The following is a 20649-nucleotide window of genomic DNA, read 5'->3' on the forward strand; positions in this document are numbered from 1 at the left end:
GCTCTCTGGATGTTCCTGGGCTCAGCCCCAGCCAGCATGGCCACTGGTGAGGATGAGGGGAGTTCAGTTCTGGTATATAAACATTTTGAGGGCACCATTTTGGCTACCGCAGGATAAATTCATAAATCGCGCACTGAAGGACCTGCCTGTGTTATGTTAATTATGTAGCTTGCAGCCAGGTAAGGGGATTAAAAAAAAGGATCCTTTATGTGGGGGAGATTTTAATCAGGATAGCAACATACAGAGGTGAGAGACTCAAGCCTTCCTTCACTATTTTCCCTCAGAGATGGCGGAGGAAATCCTTCCATTGGTGCTAATGGGAGCTCCCCCCACCCCAATAATTAGTGTAATTTTCTTTGGGGTCACAGCTGAGGGGTTTTTTCTCTCAAAAAAAACCCTGTGTTCCCAATGGAAATTGCCTCCTCCCCCATACCCCCACCCGTCCACCTAGGATCGAAAAAGTCTACTATGGCTACAAGGCAATAAAATAAAATAATCATCAAATAACGTGTAGTTAAGCTCACAGGCATTCAGCTTCTATGTGAATCCGTTTCCTTCTGTGTGCTCTGTGTCAAACCACAGCTGTGTTATGGGCAAAGGAAACATCTCATCTTTTGGGAGAAGAGTGCTTTAAAATGTCATTCGCTACCCAAGTAATTGAAATCTCAGGCGAAAGATTTTGTCACAAAGTACAATATGTTGCAAGGCTGAGGTCTCTTCCTCCAGAGCTTGTGGTGAAAGACTGAGCTTTGTAAATTTTATGCTTGCTGCCCAAACTTGATAGACAAATAGTGTTCTTTTTTTAATAAAAGATAAAATTTCCAGAGTGAGGGTGCTGTGAATTTTCAGCTACAGGGCTGATGGTAACAACTGGCTATCTTTGCAAAAAGAAACCTGAAACTTCTGGAAACAGGTTTTCAAAGTAAAAAATGAAGCGTATACTATTCAGGAGCAGTGCTATTTTTCTAGAAAAATAGTTGTTGGAACTCACCCTGAACACCTCCTTTGTTCTCGCAATGGCGCCCACCTGAGAGGTGCTAGAACTGAGTTCTGGCAAGTTCTGACTGAAAAAGCCCTATTTAGGAAGGACACAAAGACATAGAGGCCTTAGGCAGGGATGGGGAACCATTTTCAGCTCAGGCGCTGCATTCCTTTCTGGGCAACCCTGATGGGTCACATGCTGGTGCTAGACAGGGCCAGAGGCAAAACTAATGATCAATTTTACCTCATTACAGTAGGCTTCCTTTTCCACACAGCTTTCTCTTTCCTCCTTCCAGGCAAGCAAGAAGTATTATCAGCATCCAAGGACACAGGCAAATACACTAAGGGAAGGTGCAAAGTAGAAACAAGAGAGGCTTGAGGCACCTCATCCCTACATTGAGGAAGGATAGTGTCTACTAGTCAGGCTGCAATGGCTTGAGTGGTGGTACTGAGGATGGGAATCCAAAATTCAGATTTCTTCTCAGTTGGCAAAGCTTGCTATGTCACCAACCCAGCCCACAGGGTTGTTGGGAGGCTTCTCTGGGCTACTTGGAGAAAAGCTGAGACAAAAATAAAGTCAACATAGCCATCAGTGCTGAAGTTGTTCATCGTATGCAGCTTCCATTATAATCAACCCTCATGGTGGTGAGCAGATTGATGAGGGCTTTGAACCCTGTGCTGTAACCAGGGCCAGCCCGCCCATGAGGCGAGATGAGGAAGTCACCTCAGACGGCAAATTCAGCCTCCTCCTCACCCTCCTCTGTGCTTGTTTGATGGCAATTTTAATGGATACAAGTGTGGCACCGCAGCAAATTGTTGCTGGTAAGCATGCATTCCCCATGCATTACCCAAGCATGCATTACCCGCTTGAAGCGGGTGTTGGCTAATGTCTGAGGGAACACATGTCCTTCTGTGGAAGGGTGGCACCCTAGGGTCCCTTCACAAAGGAGAAAGCTTGCCTTCGCAAAGAGTTATGGTTCTGTTTTCCTCAGGGGAACTACCGGTCAACCCATATCCTTCCCCATCTCTCTCACCACCTCCTACCATCCACCTAGACTTTCTTGTCTCCTCTTGGCCACCCTCTTTCTTCACCTCTCGTGACTTTTTGCTTCTTCTTCCTCTTGAGCATTGACACATCTGTCCCCTTCCCTAGCTCAATTACAGTTCATATAAAAAGCTTGGATTTCTCTATCGATTTCTGCAAGCAGCTATCACATCCATCCCTGGGGCCATTCAAAAATAACTTCTCAGTGTGAACCAGAAAATGACAATGAGATAGTTCCCTCTATCCATTTTGTTTCCATGTTTCTCTTCCTGTTTTATCCCTGTTTGTTTTTATTTTTGTGAATCCAGTCTCATACTCTGTGACATATACTTTGACATACATTTGTCCTGGTGCCATTTTGCTCAGTATTTTCATGCCCCTCCTATGAAGTTGGGGCAGTTCAGCATAAATCACACCAGGGCATGCCATATGGAGATGGAAGGGAAAACTAAATGCAGGCCTGATGTTTTTTATGGCAGTTTTTTATGTTGGTGGTTTTTTTGTTTTTTGGTGAGTTTCCCTCCCGTAATATGCAATTTCTCTCCCCTAATGTGCAATTCCATCCCAGTGGTCACTGGTAAAGTGATTACAGAATCACGTGACCAATATTAAAATAGACCTGTGGTCAACTCTAAATATTTTATGATTCTATTATGTCATGGATGCTTTAGTTGAGATTCCTACATTGCATGGGCTTGGGCTAGATCAGCGTTTCTCAACCGCTGTTCCGCGGCACACTGGTGTGCCGCGAGACGCTGGCTGGTGTGCCGCGACGTGCGGCGATGAGAAGGGCGATTTGCATTGTCACGTGCCTGGCGGCCGCCAATGAACAACGCTGGCCTGCCGGAAAGGAAGCCGGCCGGGTCACGACGCGGGGCGAGCGCAGAGAAATCAGCGGCTTGTGAAGCCTTATTACAGGAGATTGCAACCAACACAGCAATTGGCAAGTGTTTCTTACAGTCATAATTATATAGTCAATATAGGGCGGCACAGAGTTAAATTTTTTAACTTTTTTAATGGTGGTGTGCCTCGTGATTTTTTTCATGGAACAAGTGTGCCTTGGCCCAAAAAAGGTTGAGAAACACTGGGCTAGATGACCCCTAGGGTCCCTTCCAGCTCTACAATTCTGTGATTCTATTACCAGTAGACTTTGCTTAAGAAGTCCAAGTCAGTGCAGTTCTGAAATCAGTGCAGGTTTAGATGGTTCAGTCCACTATCTTGATCCAAAATGGCATCCAAACACAGATGAAAACCTGCTTCTTGATCTCAGGAACTATCAGGCAAAATTTGGTATATTAAGAGGTGTCCAAATGTTAGGGGGGGGGGAGACAACTTTCCAAAATATGTAGATTTGATTTTTACCAGACAAATATTATAACCCAGGGGGCCTAACTGGGTCTGCCAGGCCTCCCCATTTGCTCTGTGCGGCCACTTCAGTCAAGCCATGCCCACCTGCCCAGCACATGACATCATATATGACAGCAGGTATGGAGTGGGTAGAAACCTGGCTGTGCCTGCAAAGCATTGTGTATGACAGCTTAGCAAGACTCTAACACTCACTTTTCTTTTGTCCTGTTCCTATGTCATATAGAAACAGCAGGGGCCAAACTGAATATAATATTAAATGTGTTGTTGCATTTAACATGCAGAGTGGTGTAATTATCAGGATGACAGCAGGCAGGGAAAAGGGAAATTAACCCTTTCCTCTACTCCTGCAGTCCTGATGATAACTCCTCCTCTGATGGTGGTGTCTGTATTGGGAGGAAATCCCTCCTTGGCGTCAATGGGGGGCTTCCCCACCACAGATCACAGCAGGTGAGGAAATGGTTACCCCAACCCCACCTTCATGCCTGCTAGTCCTGTTAATTATCACCCCCTCCCAGCTGTTATTTTCACTGAAAGAAAACAAAACCCAGTATGTTAAGTGCAACTATGCATTCAATGTCGTATCTAATTTGGCCCTAGGACACATTTAAGCGCATTTGAAGCCTGCCAACTTCACTTCCCTTTTTGTTGAAGCGAATGTGCCCTTGCACTCCATTGTTACAAGCCAAGTTCTAATTGGAGACCAATAAGAAATGGCACATTCTACGCACCTAGTGCATTTCAAGTCTAATACCATCTGCCAGCAACGAACAGCATATTTTCAGGAGCTTGTTATATAAAACTTGCTTAGGCTGTAATTAAGACCACAGTAAGCACTTGATTTTGTTTATGAAATATGCAAACAAATGCATTTGTTAACTGCAGTCACTCAATGAGCCAAATACGTATTTAATCAAGAGGCTACAGTCTTCTCTTAGAATATGCACTGCACTTCTGTCTTCTGCATTCTTGCTGATGGGAAAATTATTGCCCCGATCACAGAAACAAAACCATGGCAGCTGTTTCTAAACTATGTACTTGCTTCACTTTAGTTCTTTGGCTAGAATAGATCACGTCTGTTCCTTTAACACCAGAAAACTCAGGGGAGTTACAAAAGAAACAAAAACTCCAAACACCCTAATCTGGTGGTTCCTATTATGCAGTATATAGAATGATCTCCAGGGTGAATTAAAAATAATATTATTTAGTTTCTAAACAATGTGCACATGTGCCATCCAAAGCAAGCACCATCTTAGAAGAGCATTCCCTCTTCTAAAATGGTGCCCGCTGTGACACATTCTGTAAAAACAAAGAATGCCTTTTCCTTCAGTGCTATGGTTTGACTCACATGCACATTTATGCAGATGTAATTAAATTACATTGAAATTAAATTAATTAAATGAAAATGCATGTTGGGTAGTCCATGCAATTCCATTGATCCGAGAGACAGGGTGGCATGTGTGAATGAGGGACTCCATACATGAAAATGACTGGGTCAAAGACAGGGGTGGGATGCGATGTGGGAGCATATAAAAGACACTGTTCAAGCAATATATCATTATTACAAGTGTTAATTTGCCTGCAACCCCAAGACCCCTAAAAGAAGTTTCACTCTTCACACATTTCTCACCAAGCACTCACTGAATGTGCTAAGCGAGCATAGCCAGCCAACCTTCCCACCAACATCATGAGATGCGTCCTAGCGGGATGCTTAGGAACAGCTCTCAGTTACACAGACAGCTACCCTCCACAGAACCCTATTTCCCCTAACAATTCTTATCCAGAGTTTTTCAGAACCAGCAGAGTCAAGGCCACAGGAGCTTTTGTTTTTTGAAAGTCCATTCATTCAATGGGATGAACAGGACTCTTTTGTGTCATGATGCAATGGTAAGAGGGAAGGCGTATGAATCGCCATGGTGAGAACAATATCCTGGGCACATGCTCCCCATCACTTCTCTTCTTCTTATAATGCATCTTATAAGGCAGAGTGAAAATTAGCTTGCTTAGCAGTTAATTACACTGACTCCTTGCTCATGGATGGCAGCCAAGGCAGGAAGCCACATGCTCTTTAGTGCGATTGCTTGAGGCAGACATCTGGGTGCATTTCTCTGAATGTATCTGGACATCATATTGGTGTATGTCACTTTTCTTCCTCTCAACTTGTGGTGTATTCTGACCTTGCTATCTTAGGCTAATTTTTTTAGCATTGGTTCACAAGGACGTTTGGTGCTGAACAGGGAATCGGAAGATAGGACGTTTTCAGTTCCCCATTTCTACAGTTCTAAGGCTATCTGAGCCTTACATAATTTGCATCTTCCTATTTATGAGTTCCATGGCAATTTCTGCTACCACATGATAGATTGTGCAGACGTGCACAATCTAAATGCACATTCAGATCCAAATGAGCACAGAAGTGTGAATGCTCGGCTGTTTCAAATGAGATGCACATTCCAATATGTGTTTCAATGAATCTCTATGTACTAAGGTGTGCGTTATCTACTTGTTTACATGTATTTTGAGCATAATCAGGCCTGCTCTCATCCGCGCGCCCACCCCACCCCCTGGTCCTTTTTAATACTGTATTTGCCTTTTCTGTAGGTCAGGGCCCTCATTTTTTGCACTTATGCAGCGTGGAGTTTTCTTAGACCCTTGACAAATTATTCCCCCTCCTCCTCCTATTGGTAGCATAATTTATAGCAACATTGAAACTAGCACTCTTTGCCACATTTAACTTTATTTCTTTTCATTATGTCTGCTAATTTCCCCACACATTCACTATTCCTCCTTCCTAAACTGCAGGTCTCAATTTTATATTTGAGGGGGGGGGGCTAGCATAGCTTTCAGTACACATTATTTTAAGCATAAAGATTAAGACCATCTCTCACTGTGCAGAGGTCAAACTGTCAGACGTGCACAAACTCGCATAATTACATCCATTCACCTTTCATTAATTCAGATATTATGTGACAAAACGTGCTGTCTCGAAGGAAGGATGAACCTTAACACAAGAAGATTCTGAAGTGTCCAGGTCTAGCTGATGCTTGGAAATAAATTAGCAGACGTGCAGCACAGTGCTAGAAAATAAATTCAACTGTGTTTCGTGGGTCTTTGTGCCTGTAACCCATTTTTTCTGAACATCTGGAGGTTTAAAACATTGCTGGGAGAGGGGGGAATGCACATGAAAGTCTCACACCCCAACATCCCTTGGGACACAATAATTTCTGCAGACCTTCATGCATTTAGACCTGAAGAGGGGTTGAAAGTGTGTTTGGTTGAGCGTGCTTAGAAATCCTTTGCCTATGCACCGAGATACTGGGAGTGGAACTTGTATCTATGCCCATTGCCACATTTTAAATCCTTAGGCATTCATGTGAACATGAGTGAATGGGTGGAAAAATCCAAAATTACATGCATGAGTGCACACACACATTTTTTAAAAAAAGAACCTGATGCCAGAAAAAGAGATGGAACAATACTTCTGTTGAGCTCAGGTACTGAAATGCTTGTACTAGGAAGTGAGATTAAAGCAGGCCTAATAGTCAAAGAACATATGAAGGAAAACACCTGCCTGGATACTGCCTGGCACATTTACATTGGTGGAAGTTCACAGTGTTTTTCGGTTGCAATTCTCACAGTTCCTAGCAATTGGCCATACTGGATGGCTGATTGGAGTTGAGTTCAACCATAACTAAGATGCCCACTGGTTTCCCATTTCTGATTACAATACCAAGCTAAGAGCACCAATATTGAGATAAGATAGCTTTCTATTAGATCCAGCATGGCCAACTGCTAGGAAATATGTGAATAGCACCTGGAGGGCCACATGTTTATCATCCTGGGTCGACAATGACTGGCAGTTCTCCAGAGCTTTAGAGAGCACTTTTGCAGTTCAACCTAGAAAGACCAGGGGCTGGCATGCAAAGTATGCCCTCTATCTCTGAACTACCTGTACAGCCTTTCCCCTTCAAAATGACATGGAAATAAATGACAGCTGATGGCCTTTCAATTTGGAAAGAGCTGAATCTGACTGTGAGGTTAACAATACCCTGTTGACACAATATCATACAATGTGATGGAAAAGCTTTTGGTAAACCTTTTGCTAAGTCATTGGGCATAAATCAAAATACTGAACAGAGTGCTCAGACACATTTTTGCTCTCTTTAAGGCCAGCTGAATGTCATCATTGATATATTGGTATATTCTTTGCATGGAAAAAAAAAATCAGTATTTGAAGCCAATTGAATTTTCCAGCTTTCTAGTATGTTCATTGAGACATACTGGTTATCGTGCTTCTCTATTGCAAAGTATAAATGAAAAAAGATGTAATGTTTAATCCTGCTAATCTTAATGGTGGTGTTATTTAAAATTCACTGCAAGAAAGTGGAGAAGCTAGAAGCGTTTTTTGTAGCCCAATTCTAAAGATAAGTAAGGCTTTGACAACATATCAAGTGACTACAGTGAAAGGAGCAACAGCAGCACTCTCTGACTGCTCATATGCTTTTCAGCTGCAACCTGATTATGAGGTTACTAGCAAATATGAAGTGTCTAGGGTGTCACTGATATAGCTGGCTTCCTGAGCACTGTAGTTAAATCCCTGGTCTAGAACATTCCCTTTATTCTGCTATGGTGATGCAAACCCAATACAGGCAGGGTTGTCCCAACACAGCAATTTGTGTCACTGCTCCCCATATGCTACATTTCCAACTGGATGGCAGGGAAGGGGTTCTCTATGAAAGAGATGCTTAATAGCATGGTAGAGAAATGGCCCTATGGTCTCCTTGGCTTCAGTACCTATTATTGTACACAAAGTATATATTCAAGAGGAAAACAGGATTTTTGAGAACGTTAAAAAAGGGGGGGAGTCTACCTTTTCAATGTTGGAATCCTATTTACATTGGAATTGATTTCCTCCCAATAATATAAGCGTGTAGTAGAAGGAACTAAACCTTGTATTGCTTAAGGTTCTAAAGGATTTGTGTGGATTCCTTGTTAAGCTTAGCATTTTTGTAACACAACACTTAATTTGAAATACCATGTTTACAAACAGAACATGCATTTAAAAAACACACAAAAAACCAGAGTATTGTTTTGACAGTGAATCAGTCTCTAAGTCTGTCACATATTAAACACCAAGGCCTCTTTCCAGCTAAATTTAGTTGTGATTATCTTACTCTATTGCAGTGCTGTAGCTACAGGGGTGCTAGCCAGGTTTTTTTGCCCCATGTGAAGCCTCCAGAGGGGAGCCACTGAGGCTCCCAGCCCCCCCTCTCTTGTGTGTGTACACAAATGTGCATGGGCGATGCCAAACTGAGTCTTTGTCCTGGGTGAAATAAAGACGAAGAGTTTTGCCCCTGCTCTATTGCTCTCAGCTTGGACTCCAGTGTCCTTCACAAACATGTTGAGCTGTATTGGGAGACAGTTCTCCATGAGACTGCAGACTGTGTATGGGTTCTGGAAACACGTGGGTAGGGCCAATTGCATAAATCTTTCCTATTCTCATTTCTAGTTGACTACTGATCTGGTGGGATAAACTCACTCCATGGACCCAGATGATATGGTTAAAACATACACACACACACACACACACACACACACACACACACACACACACACAAAGAAATGACTCTCATAACTCTCTCTCTCTGATGTTGCACATCCAAGATGTTGCACATCCAAGATGTGATGTTGCACATCCAAGATTATAAAAAGCATTAACAGCTATATACTGTGTACCATAGATTTACAGCCAGAGGGTAGAATCCCAAAAAATCTAGGTGTCCCTAAATCTCATTAGAGTCACCTGTACATGAAAATTCAAATGATTTCAACTGGTCCTTGATGCACTAGGTACTCATTTTGTGGTCCAACATCACCTAACAATAGAAAGTATGCTTCCATCAATTACGGTATTTATAACCATTCTGTTATGAAATGGAATAACTTCTCAATATACACTAGAGAGCTGAAAATGCGAACATAAATGTGAACATGTCTGAATTATTGTTTTTAATAAAAAAATCATTTATTTTATTAAATAATTGTTCCATATTCAGTATCACAATGTTCTTTAACATGGAATACACATGACTTAACATGTGTACTTATAATATATCTGCAGATCCACCTAAGTATAAAGCTTTACTAAGTGCACTGCACAAAAGCTAAGAATGTAGTAACTCTATTGTACCACTGGAGGGAATGAGTTTTACAACGCATATTTTACATAGAAACTTCACAAAAAATAAAACCAAGTTCTGGGTTAGAATCCAGTGAAATTACCTGCTAGCAGACTAGGGCAACCAAAAAGAAACATTCGGCAATGGCAAATACTGCCTGACTGATAAATCTAATAAGCAAAGGCCATAGAGCCTCTCTAGGGAGATTATTAGACTTTTAGCACACAATCCACAGATATACTTCCCCTGCGCAAACCTCTGTGACGTGTTGTGCAAGAAAACTATTGTGCCCATTTGAAAGGGAAGAGAAGGGCTTGTGCAAGCCCAGTTCCAGGTAGCTGTGCCCTATATAAGAGAAGCCCAATTATGATAAGATGGTCTGGGTCCATGGAGAAAAAAATAGGATATAAATTATTATATATATATATATATATATATATATATATATATATATATATATATATATATATACACAATGGAGGCATCCCATCTGCACAATGGACTTCTGCTTTTGTGAACAGGGTAATCTACTATACAGGGTTGAGATGGAGGGGGCTAGAGGAGGGGAAGAAAGGGAATCCCATTGCATCCGCTGGTGCAATGTTGGATCTCATCCAAAAATAATGAAAAGGAAAATAAGTTGCTCCATATATGTGGTTTTAAAAGGGCAGATAAAATCTTCATTAAGAAAAAACAGTACTGTATTCCAAGTAACTTAATTAGAAAGGTAATATTTATTCCACCCCCACTGTAAGTGGATGATGATTGCTTGACAAGTTACTCATCAGATAACAATTATTTGGAACAACAGGGTTAAAGACTATCAGCCCATGTTTTACAATCCAGTGTGAATCAAAGCTCTTATTCATCTGTATTCAGAAGAGCACAGTTCAATGGATCTGATTACCACATTACTTGCCTTTCTGAATCAAAGCAACACTATGCAAACTATTGCTTGCAACGTCCAGGAGCCAAGTGTTTTGTAAAAAAAATAAAATCAGATACATTGTGGGAGCTCAACGATCAATAATGTTAGAGCACATTTAAGAATAACAAACTGTAATCTTACTGAGGTTTAGCCACAACCAAGAAGCACGGACCTCTCTTATTGCCTTAGTTTGCAGCTGCCTTCTCACTGAAATGTCTTTATGTTTTGATATTTCCTGGTGCTGGTTTTGCATTTAAGGCCAGGCAAAAAAAAAGGAAGGAAGGAAAGTATGACAGATTATTTAAACACACTACAATTTAGCACCCCACCCAAAGAAACAAAATGAGCATGTATAGTGTAGATCGTTTTTGTAATCTTTATATAGCTCATATCAGTAAAGAGAACAATTAATGGTCATTTCCCATGGTAATAATCTCACACTGTGGACAGTCAAGAATGTCACAGAAGATTGTCCACTTGTGCCTGTGGAATTCTACAAGCAAAGAGGCCATCCCATTACATTCAATGAAAGACAAGCGCTCAGTGCAGCATCCAGTGCTTTTGCATACAGAGCATTTATCTTCTCATTGAAAGGGAAGTACTTGTGCAGGATGTATTTGAAGCGTTTTTTTTTTTTAAAAAAAAAAAACTATCAACTTACAGAGCAAAAAAATTTCACAAAAGCTACACTCATCAAGTAGCTCTGTTTATGAATAGTACAAGTACGGATAGCAATTTAAGATGTATGTTGTTCCCTCTACCAAACTGCTCTTCTTAGAAAATAAAACAGCATGATCCAAAACAGATACCCACCAACTTGAAAAGACTGCATGAGGAATCTTGAAAACAAATGGAAGTCAACTGCAGTAGCCTTTAATAGAGGTAGCATTATTAGAATTAGTTGTAGAACAGAGTGCAGCTGAGAGGCATAAATACACAACAGTACAAGGCAAACCTGACAATCATCATAGTCTTTACCACATTTTTCCTTCAGAGATTAAGAATATATATATATATATATATATATATATATATATATATATATATATCCATCCTCATGTGGCAATAATGCCCCCCTTTTTTCTCTTTGATTAACTCAATTCCCAGGCTTTTCCCTTCAACACAAAAAAACCACAATTTTTTTCTTGCAGTTCCTAAGCACAGAGCACATTTGAAAAATTGTTCCAATTGCCCCCCTTCTCAACTCCCACAGATAATCATTCACTGAGAATACACTGCTACTCAGTTGTCTGAAAGGATTCAGTTTGCAATGGACAGTGATCCCACTATTGGATCAGAAAACTAAATTTTTACAGCCCGTTCCAAATTCAGTCAGTAGAAAACCCACAGCAATTCCTTATCATGTCAGGCAACAATGTTGTGCTATATTCTCACTACATAGGGACCCCCAAATCTGCAAAAGGGGCTCTGCACAAGGAACACCTGTGCTATGCAAGCATGTAGATCTCCCCCAGTCCCGACAGTCCATGTGCAGTTCCAGCCCTTAACCAGAAACCTGCAAAGACAGCAGGATGTAGATGACATTGCGTTGCATTTATGGAGCCTATCCTTTTTCCAAGCACATGTTGCGTGCCAGGGACGACTCATAGACATATTCCTCTTGTGAGTCTCTGAGCAGAGACACCAACGTTTTTCTTTTTGAAAGATTGACTGGACCCTTTGGGATGCACCATTTTAAAAAAACTGATAGGCATTTTCCACCCTGTGTATGTTCCCCTTGCTGCAGCGCAATATACAACTTGTATGGGTTTGCAGGTGAATATATGGAGTGAGCAGCTATCAAGTGAATAGCAGCTACATTTATGCTACGTAAGCTGTTTAGAAAAAAGTAGCAAAAGTCACAGAGGCCAGTATATCTCTGCTGCCTTTACCACATCCACAACACTTTGTAAATCAGTTCTGAAAATCATTGACTGAACTGTAATCTGGACAGCGAGACAAAGAAAGAACTCCTTTGCTCATAACTTTGGGATATTGTATTAGTAAAAAAGCATACTATATCTTCTTAAATAAATATATCCTATTTCTGGAATCACAGTACAATCCAGGGAAAAATACTGTCATAAGTACAACAGCATGATATAAGCTCCACAAGATTTTACATCAAATTTGGTCTTGTATCTGGAATACAACCTAACAGGAGAATCAAAATCAAATGTACATGTTAAATACTTTGCAGAACTCCCCTCCCCTCCCCCCGTTATACAGTACTAACACAATTACATGAAAATGACATTACAGTATCCTTCTCCCAGCTGATTCTATGCTTGTAGTATCAGCTTCTATGTATATACCTCAAAACTACATGAAATATCAAAGGTCACTAAATAAATAAACAAAAACAAAGAAAATGGCATAGTGCTAAATTTACACACTGAGAAATATATCCTCACTTTCATTAAGAAACCATAGAGGAGGGTAAGAATAATTTGTTTTATCTTATTTAAAATTTTTCTTGTTAAAAAAAAAGACATACACAGGTTCAAATCTAGAGAATATGGTTAAATGCATAAATACTGATAGCTTTTGCTAAGTTAGAATGGGCTTGGTAAACTATAATACAATATAATCAGAATAAACATGAAAGCAGAGAACATAATATTTTGGTTCATTTGAAATAATTAAGGTGCAACATTTCTGTCTCTAAATGAATTCATGGACATAAGTTGATGGGTGACATTGCTGGTATACGAAAACACATGCCACAATTCAAAAATTTTTTTAAAAAACAAACAAACACAAAATAATGGAAATTTTTAAAAAATAAACAATTAAACAGTACATTGTTGGTTTGAATTTTTCTGTGCTAACAAATTTTCTTTCTACCTGAAATTAGGGACACCCATTCTACCAAATTCAGCGCTACAGCAAATTTCTCTATTGAAATCAAAACATTATTCTGAGGGGGGCGGGGAAGCCACAGGGCACCATCCAGCTGTAGATTCTCCTGCAAAAGCACCACTGAAATGACCAGAAACTGAAGAAAGACATGTATACTACTCATTCCAATGGGGTTTGTGCAAAGAGAACTTTGAGGTGGACTGCGCTTTTGAATGAACTATAAAGCTTTGCAGGATTTCTGCTACTCTCAGTGCCTAACTGCTTAAAAATTAAGCATATCTACATAAAGGTTTATAAGCATCAGAAAACACTCCTTTTCAGTAAATAGACCCAAATCCAGTCCCTTGTCTAAGGGATAGTTCATGAGGTTTAAGAAAGGAAGATAATCAAGATATATTAATTCACATAGAAAAAAGCTAATTTTATGCATTTTTTTATAAATGTACCATTCATATAAAGAAATATTTTAGGAACAATATTGAAATTTAAATGGCAGAAGGTGGTACTCCAGCAAAAATGCATCTATTCTAATGGGTTCGACAGAGTTTGTATGTTAGTACGACTGTCAAGATGAAGAGGCTGCACCGTAAGGTATTTGGATTTCAGCTACTTACAATGTTTTAAACCATAGCCAGTATATGGCCTGACATTCCCAAAGCCACCACAATATATGTCCAACAGTATGGCATGATGGCAGCATTTTGTTTTGTTAAAATAATTTAGAAAATGTTAACAAAATGAAGCTATTAAAATAGCACCACATGCTCCGGCAGCATGTGGAAGATTTTTCTACCTGAATTTTCTATTTTAAAAAAAGCATTTAACTGTCTCATTCCTGTTGAAGTTGCATTTTTCCTTCATCCACATCACCATTTGCATCTTTCAGGGAGTCTGTTTTTTTGTTTTGTTTTACATGGGCTTGAAGTGACACTTTCCTTTTAAGTTGTCATAATTTTTTAACAATGTGTATGATCTGTTTGATGTTTCTGACACAGACACAAATACATGCATTGGTTACAACAATTAAAGGCTAAGCCAAGCAAGTTTCAAGAGTCACTTTCATATGGCTATTAAATCCAATTACAAAAAAAAAAACCCAAAACACACATCCATTATCAATTCGGTCAAGTATAAATTAGGAAAGCCTGATAAAATTGTGTAAACTCTCGTCATTTAGAGACCTAATCAATAAAAAAGGGGTCTCGCTGAACTGAACACTATCAAAATCCCACCGGAGAGAAGAAGACTCATAGAAAATTATTGCTGGGGTCTGGTCAATAGCATTTGGTTAAGTCTTTGTGCTATGATGCAAAATATACAGGGAAACATCTTGTGCTGTGGAAGAAGTACCCCATGTTGAATGTGTAACTTCATGTCAAATTCTAGTAACAATGAATATTTTGCTGCTAGGAACAATGTTGCCTAAATCCAGCCAGGGGCTATATGGATGAAGAAACAGGCTTCTATTTGTGTATCCCTAGCTGGATGGGGTACAAACAAGTATTGTGTGCACAGTTCCCTTTAATGATCCAGCTGGGCTGGGAGGCACTTCCCCCAAAGCGAAAATCCTGCCAATCGGCTGTTGAACATCAAGCAGCTAATTTGTGGGGCTAACTCTAAAGGGCTCTGTGCACACGCAGCCCTGATTGCTCCATGTGCGCCGTACTGGATCGCAGGCAACCGCTAAAGGAGTAGTGGTTAAGAAACAGAAAGAAAAAAGTAAAGAAAGCTGGAATCTGCTCTGGCATGAGATGTGTGCATGGGAGTAAGTTAGAACATATAGAGTAAAGACAAGGAACATGAACTGGAAAGCGATCTGTCTGACAGCCTAAATTTAGGAACATTATTTCTCAGTCATCACTCACTTACGCAACACTCAGCACTTAGCTATCCCAAACTAGCATTGGCACTTCATACAACCAATGAAGCCAATTTAGACTATGCATAGTATTTATGACAATTCCAGTGTCTGTAAAATGTATAATATGTTCATCAGTGTGCATGTCAATTGAAAATTCCCCTGCCCCGCCCTAAAGAGTGAAGTAATACTAAGGTCACTTCTGAACAACATATTAATAGTATTTCCCCCCCTGTTTCACTGCTTTAGCTCCCACATAGTCATTTTAGACTTCTATCCAAGAATAAATGAACCCTCCAAGGCTTGAAAGACAAATCAGTAATCTGCAGAATTGTTCTTCTCAATATGCCAAACATTTGTTTCAAATGCAGATCATCCTCATTATTCTATGCTTAATTTTAAAAAAAAACAAACCCAAGCAAAATAAAGCCTGTCAACATTTTTTGCCCAGAAACTCTACCATCCTGGTGGCAAATACAAAAAAGTGCAGAACTTATGGGCCATAGGGCATACGCCACTAACAATGGTACGCTTGCCCCATGCTTTCTTGGATTCTCCAAACAGGTTCTTAAATTCACTCTAAAATATAAATGTAGGCATAACCTATTATATAAACCATCTCAGAACTGAAATCTTCATGTACAAAAAGGACTAAGAATATCTAGTAACTAGTGCAGTGCGTCAGTTTCTCCCCCTTTCCTTTTCTGTATTTTTCTTTTCTTTTAGAGTAGCTAGTTATTATATGAAACTATTTTCCATATTCTGGTTGATAAAACAGATTGCTGTGTGAGCTACAGTAAAGTCTGCCCTCTTCCATGTAACTATGTATTTACCACTTTAAAAACCTTCAATAGAAAGCAAAGCTCCAGGATCTTTTCATTTCTGTTGCTTAACAGAGAAAAAAACAACAACACCCTTATAGCAGATTCTTGTGCCCCAAACCAGAGGGGACCTGACCCAAGCTATAAGTGAAATCTGTGCTACCCTGAACACAAACCACTCATTTTCAGTCTATGGGTTCCTCCATCACATGGACTGACTAGCATCCGTTGGTAAAGACAAGGCTAGGATATTAGGTAAAGCACAACGTTTTACAATAGGGTAGAGTTTCACTGGTCAGCGCAGGAAATAAGCACTGGAGCCTGAGACATTTCTTTTGGCTGTCCATCACATGGGAGAGGCGCCGTCCTCTGATTTCTGCAAAGGAAGAACAGATGGAATGTCAACCCAGAATTAATTTGCATAGTTATGTTTCCAAGCCCATGCAGCAGCCTCTAGTCCCTGAATCCATCTTGACACCTACTTTGCTTTCCCTGGCTACCGACTGCTTTCTGGCCTTCAAGATCCTCCATTTCTACTTTAGTATGTGCCTCTCCAAATTCTTTCGACTATACACCTGCTTCTGGCCCACTTTGACTAATAGCCAGCTTCTCCCCAAGCCCTGGTTCCTAGACCCATGTCAAAGCCTGACAGATATATTCATATCTCCTTTAAGGAATCTTTGCATTCTTGACGCTGCTTAAAACCTTTAAAATGCAAACATTTCATTTGGCTAGCAAAGATCACACATGCTTGTGTGCTTGGGAATTATAAAGACAATCTCATCCACTGACTAGGAATCAGGATCCTCAGTGCTGATTATATTTTGAAGTAAGTTTAATTTAAAAAACGAAGAAAGTGCAGTGTTCGGGAGGTCTTCTTTCCTGTTCTATATCACAATCATAGTTTGCATCTGCCTTCTTTCCTTTTAACCTGAGGGATCTGAACTTGACATGCTGTGTCCTGGACGTACACACAAACTTTAATTCCTGAATGCATATACCAAATTTCACTCTGCTGTCTCAGGGTTCGAGAGAGTTAACGCATTACAAACAAACAAACAAGCAGAAACCAACCAATGGAATGCTGAATGGTCGAATGAATACAAAGGCCTCACTGAAAGCTTGGTCAGTAAACACAGCTCCCATCGTGCTCGCTAGTAAAGCGGATTGCTTGAGAGCCTCACTATGGAAATGTATCTTGTATTATCTTTTTCTGCCTATCTCTTTTCCTCCATAAAACAGTTGCAGGAGTCATGCTGAGGTCTGAATTTCAAACAAAGTTATGCTGCAAATCTACACACCAAATTTCGTTAAGATATCTCTGTGTTCAAGGGAGATATTGTTCCGACTGTGCACATGAACTTCTGTTCTGATATCTCAGTCTTGAAAGCAGCTTAGCACGATATATTTTGAATTTCCCTGCTTCTTTGTAAAACGAGTATGCAGTTTGAGTTGGTTTTTGAACTTGGCACACAGAAACTGTGGCTTAAAAACCCCCACCACATACCAGCCTGGTCTCTTGTTATGAACAAATTATGCTAAACAGTCAAGCGAGACTAAAGGGTTCACCTAACTTGAACAAATAAAGGGGGGGGTCAAAGATGACTGTGGGTTGTATCCAATGCAGCACTTGCCTACCTCCTCCTCAATACAGTCCTTGTAACCCCCTAAAAAGGCCAGGGATGTGAGATGTGAAACCCCCAGAGAAGGTTGGGAAGTGAGAAAAGCTGCTCTAAGGACATAAGCAGGTCCTGCTGGATTAGGCCAGTGGCCCATCTAGTCCAGCATCCTATTCTTACAGGGGCCAATCAGATGCATATGGGAAGCCCTAAGACCTGCACCACCAGGTGCTACTTCCAGGAGGCTAGGGAAGAGACTTGCTATCACTGCTCTTCCCAACACTTGCTTTTTGGTGCTGTCAGTCTGCTCTGGATGAGAGATGTGGGAGCCAGCTGTATGTCATCTAGCCTGTAGGCCAGCTGTATGTCATCTACCACTTCTTTCTGAACTGCATTTAAGCCAGGCTCCTTGGAGTGCAACAAGACCAGTACCAGAAACTCTATTGTCAGTTAACTTTTGTTTTTGCTTGTCATTTATGTACTTAAGCCTAGATTGGGGTGCCTTTCTCTCTTTTTGGAACGTTGTATCTATTCTGTGTTTACTAGATTGTTGATTTCTGTTGTTTTGCATTTACTGACATTGTATTTTGTATATTTGTATTCCCGATTTTCTCTATTTCAATGTTTCTAATATTTGCTGCAAGCCGTTTTGGGCACAGCTTGTTGTGGAAAAGTGGCATATAAGTAAAAGCAATCAATGAAGCCTGCAAGCATCACCTGAGCACAGCTGCACTCTTCCTTTCTGCAGTTTCCAGAAGCATACTGCCTTAGGTGGCAGCAGCAGGAATGAGCACAGCCTTCCTGCTCACTAAACACCCTCTGTCCCAACTGTCAGGCCTGTCCTGAGGATGCCTTGGCTTTTTAGGAGTCACAGGGGCTGCAGCGGGGAGGAAGGGCAGGGAATTCTGCTTGTGCGAGCACATCTTGCATGAATGCTGCATTGGACACAACAGTGTAAGCAAGTAATATGTACCAAATAGGGTGCTCTTGAGTGGATCACAGCAGATAGTTCAAGTGCTACTTGATCTGAGTGCTTTATTTCAAATATATAAGTACAGCCACTACAATGAAGAGTTGTTACAAGCCAAAGGGGTGAAGAAAGCACATACTGACCTGTGCACATTTTCCATCGCTGCTACCTCTGCTAGAGCAGCTAGGCTAAAGAATGCAGAGACAGATGGCATGTCTGGTGTAACACTATGACCTTCCTCCAATTCACTGTTTTGCAAGGATTCCTCGCTGCAGTCCATCCCTATACTCGATGCTTTCAGAAGACTACTCTGCAGTTGCTCTTTTGGTTTCTCTTCTATAGTGAAAGCAAAATGTAAACTTTAAACAATAGCTGAAGCGACTCCTAAAGCTGTGAGGATTGGAGACATACATTCCTCCCTCCCTGCTCAAAATGTCCAGCCTTGTTCAGTGCTTCTTCCTTCTCTGAACAGGTACTCTTTGGGGCACAAGGTGGGGGGAGGGGGAAGAGGCCAGACTACAAAGTGATGCTCAAAGACTGAAAATATATTCTCAATAATAATAATAATAATAATAATAATAATAATAATAATAATATATTATTTATACCCCACCCATCTGGCTGGGTTTCCCCAGCCACTCTGGGTGGCTTCCAACCGAATATTAAAAACAGTACAGCATCAAACATTAAAAACTTCCCTAATAGACCCATATTAGTCTTTGTCAGGAGTACAAACTGCTTTGAGGCTTTTTACAATCAAGTGTTATATAAGTTTTATGAAATAAATAAATGCCAACCAGAGGATGCCTACAAGCAAAGAAGGCACTGAATTCTTTTTCCTTCTCTTCTGACAATAGCTGTACCCTGTAGAGGCAGAAATACATCTCCCGGAGGAGAACTTAGGACTTGTTTGTCCTCAACCCCAAACACTATTTCCTGCCCACCCAGCCCACAAATCATGTTTATTTTTAAGAAACAAAAACAAAAAAACAAGTATTTTGAATTTTGAAAACTACCTGGAGAGAAAAAAATCAGTCACATTCTTACCCAGAACTTCTGCTGGTGAGACTCGGCCGTCTGCAGTTCGAACCAGGTGTGTGATCTTGGTTTTCCTTGCTTTTCTCTTCTGGCTGCCAACCAAAGGTTCTTGCATTGTCGCAGACTCTGGAGTATTTAGGAGAGACACAGTATTCTGATTTTCCTGTACTGATTCACTGTATTTTATGTAGACTGCATGATTCCTGCTACAGTAGCTTCCCTTTCTGCCACTTCAATATTACAGACAACCCCTGTTGTTAAATGTGACTGATCACAACATAGGCTGACTGACAGTGCAGAGAGCAAAGGGCAGCCTGGTTCCTTTTCCCCACGTCCACAGCACTAACTATTTGCCAAGAGTCAAAGGTACTGTAAGTGTAGGAGCAAACACACACACACACACACCATGTCAGATGTGGGCTTCTATTTAGGCTTGCAGTATAGGCGGTCAAAAGTTTCTGCCTGTCAGCCTCTTCCATTGAAACAAGGCAACTTTTCCCTTTATTGCATTATTGTTGTTCTGCAAGTGACTTTTTTTGTTGATTAACAGGTACAATCCGCCAACAGTTAGTGGTGGCTAAGTGGCACTGAAATCAAGTGAAAGATCAAGCAATTCAGAATCCCTCCATGCTAGACATTTGGTCTGAAATTGCTCTTTTCTTCATTCACCTTTTTTTTTTTTTGAGTTGAGATTGTTGCCAGCCTGTTGCATCCTAGTATTTTCAATACTGTCTACCAATCTTTTTTTCACCTCTGTTATGGAGATTTCCCCCCTCATTTCAAACACAAGTTTATCTAGGCAGTTTATCTAGAATGAACTGGAAAAGTACTATTCTTTCAACTCTAAAGTCAGGGAGATAACTACATCTAAAAATAAGGGTACATGTGTTGATTTGTGCGTGTGACTAAAATAACCGTTAATTAATCCTGACCCCACCGGGGTGGTGGTACTTAATTACAGGTTTCTTCCCCGCAAGAGGAAACCT

At 40.6% G+C, this 20649-nt stretch overlaps 1 protein-coding gene across 17 annotated transcripts in view; it reads right to left on the reverse strand.

Moving 5' to 3' along the window:
- Positions 1-11138: 11138 nt before the first annotated feature.
- The window catches only part of BBX (BBX high mobility group box domain containing), a 133267-nt gene continuing 123756 nt past the window's right edge, over positions 11139-20649 (reverse strand). For all 17 annotated transcript variants that reach the window (XM_035116507.2, XM_060273698.1, XM_060273693.1 and 14 more), the window contains 3 exons: positions 19673-19789; positions 18769-18961; positions 11139-16412 (listed from right to left, as the gene is read on the reverse strand). In XM_035116507.2, the coding sequence (XP_034972398.1) occupies positions 16325-16412; positions 18769-18961; positions 19673-19789 (398 nt within the window). In that variant the 3' untranslated portion in view covers positions 11139-16324. The remainder of the gene's footprint in view (positions 16413-18768; positions 18962-19672; positions 19790-20649) is intronic.

Source organism: Zootoca vivipara, chromosome 4, assembly GCF_963506605.1.
Source record: "Zootoca vivipara chromosome 4, rZooViv1.1, whole genome shotgun sequence".
NCBI lineage: Eukaryota > Metazoa > Chordata > Lepidosauria > Squamata > Lacertidae > Zootoca > Zootoca vivipara.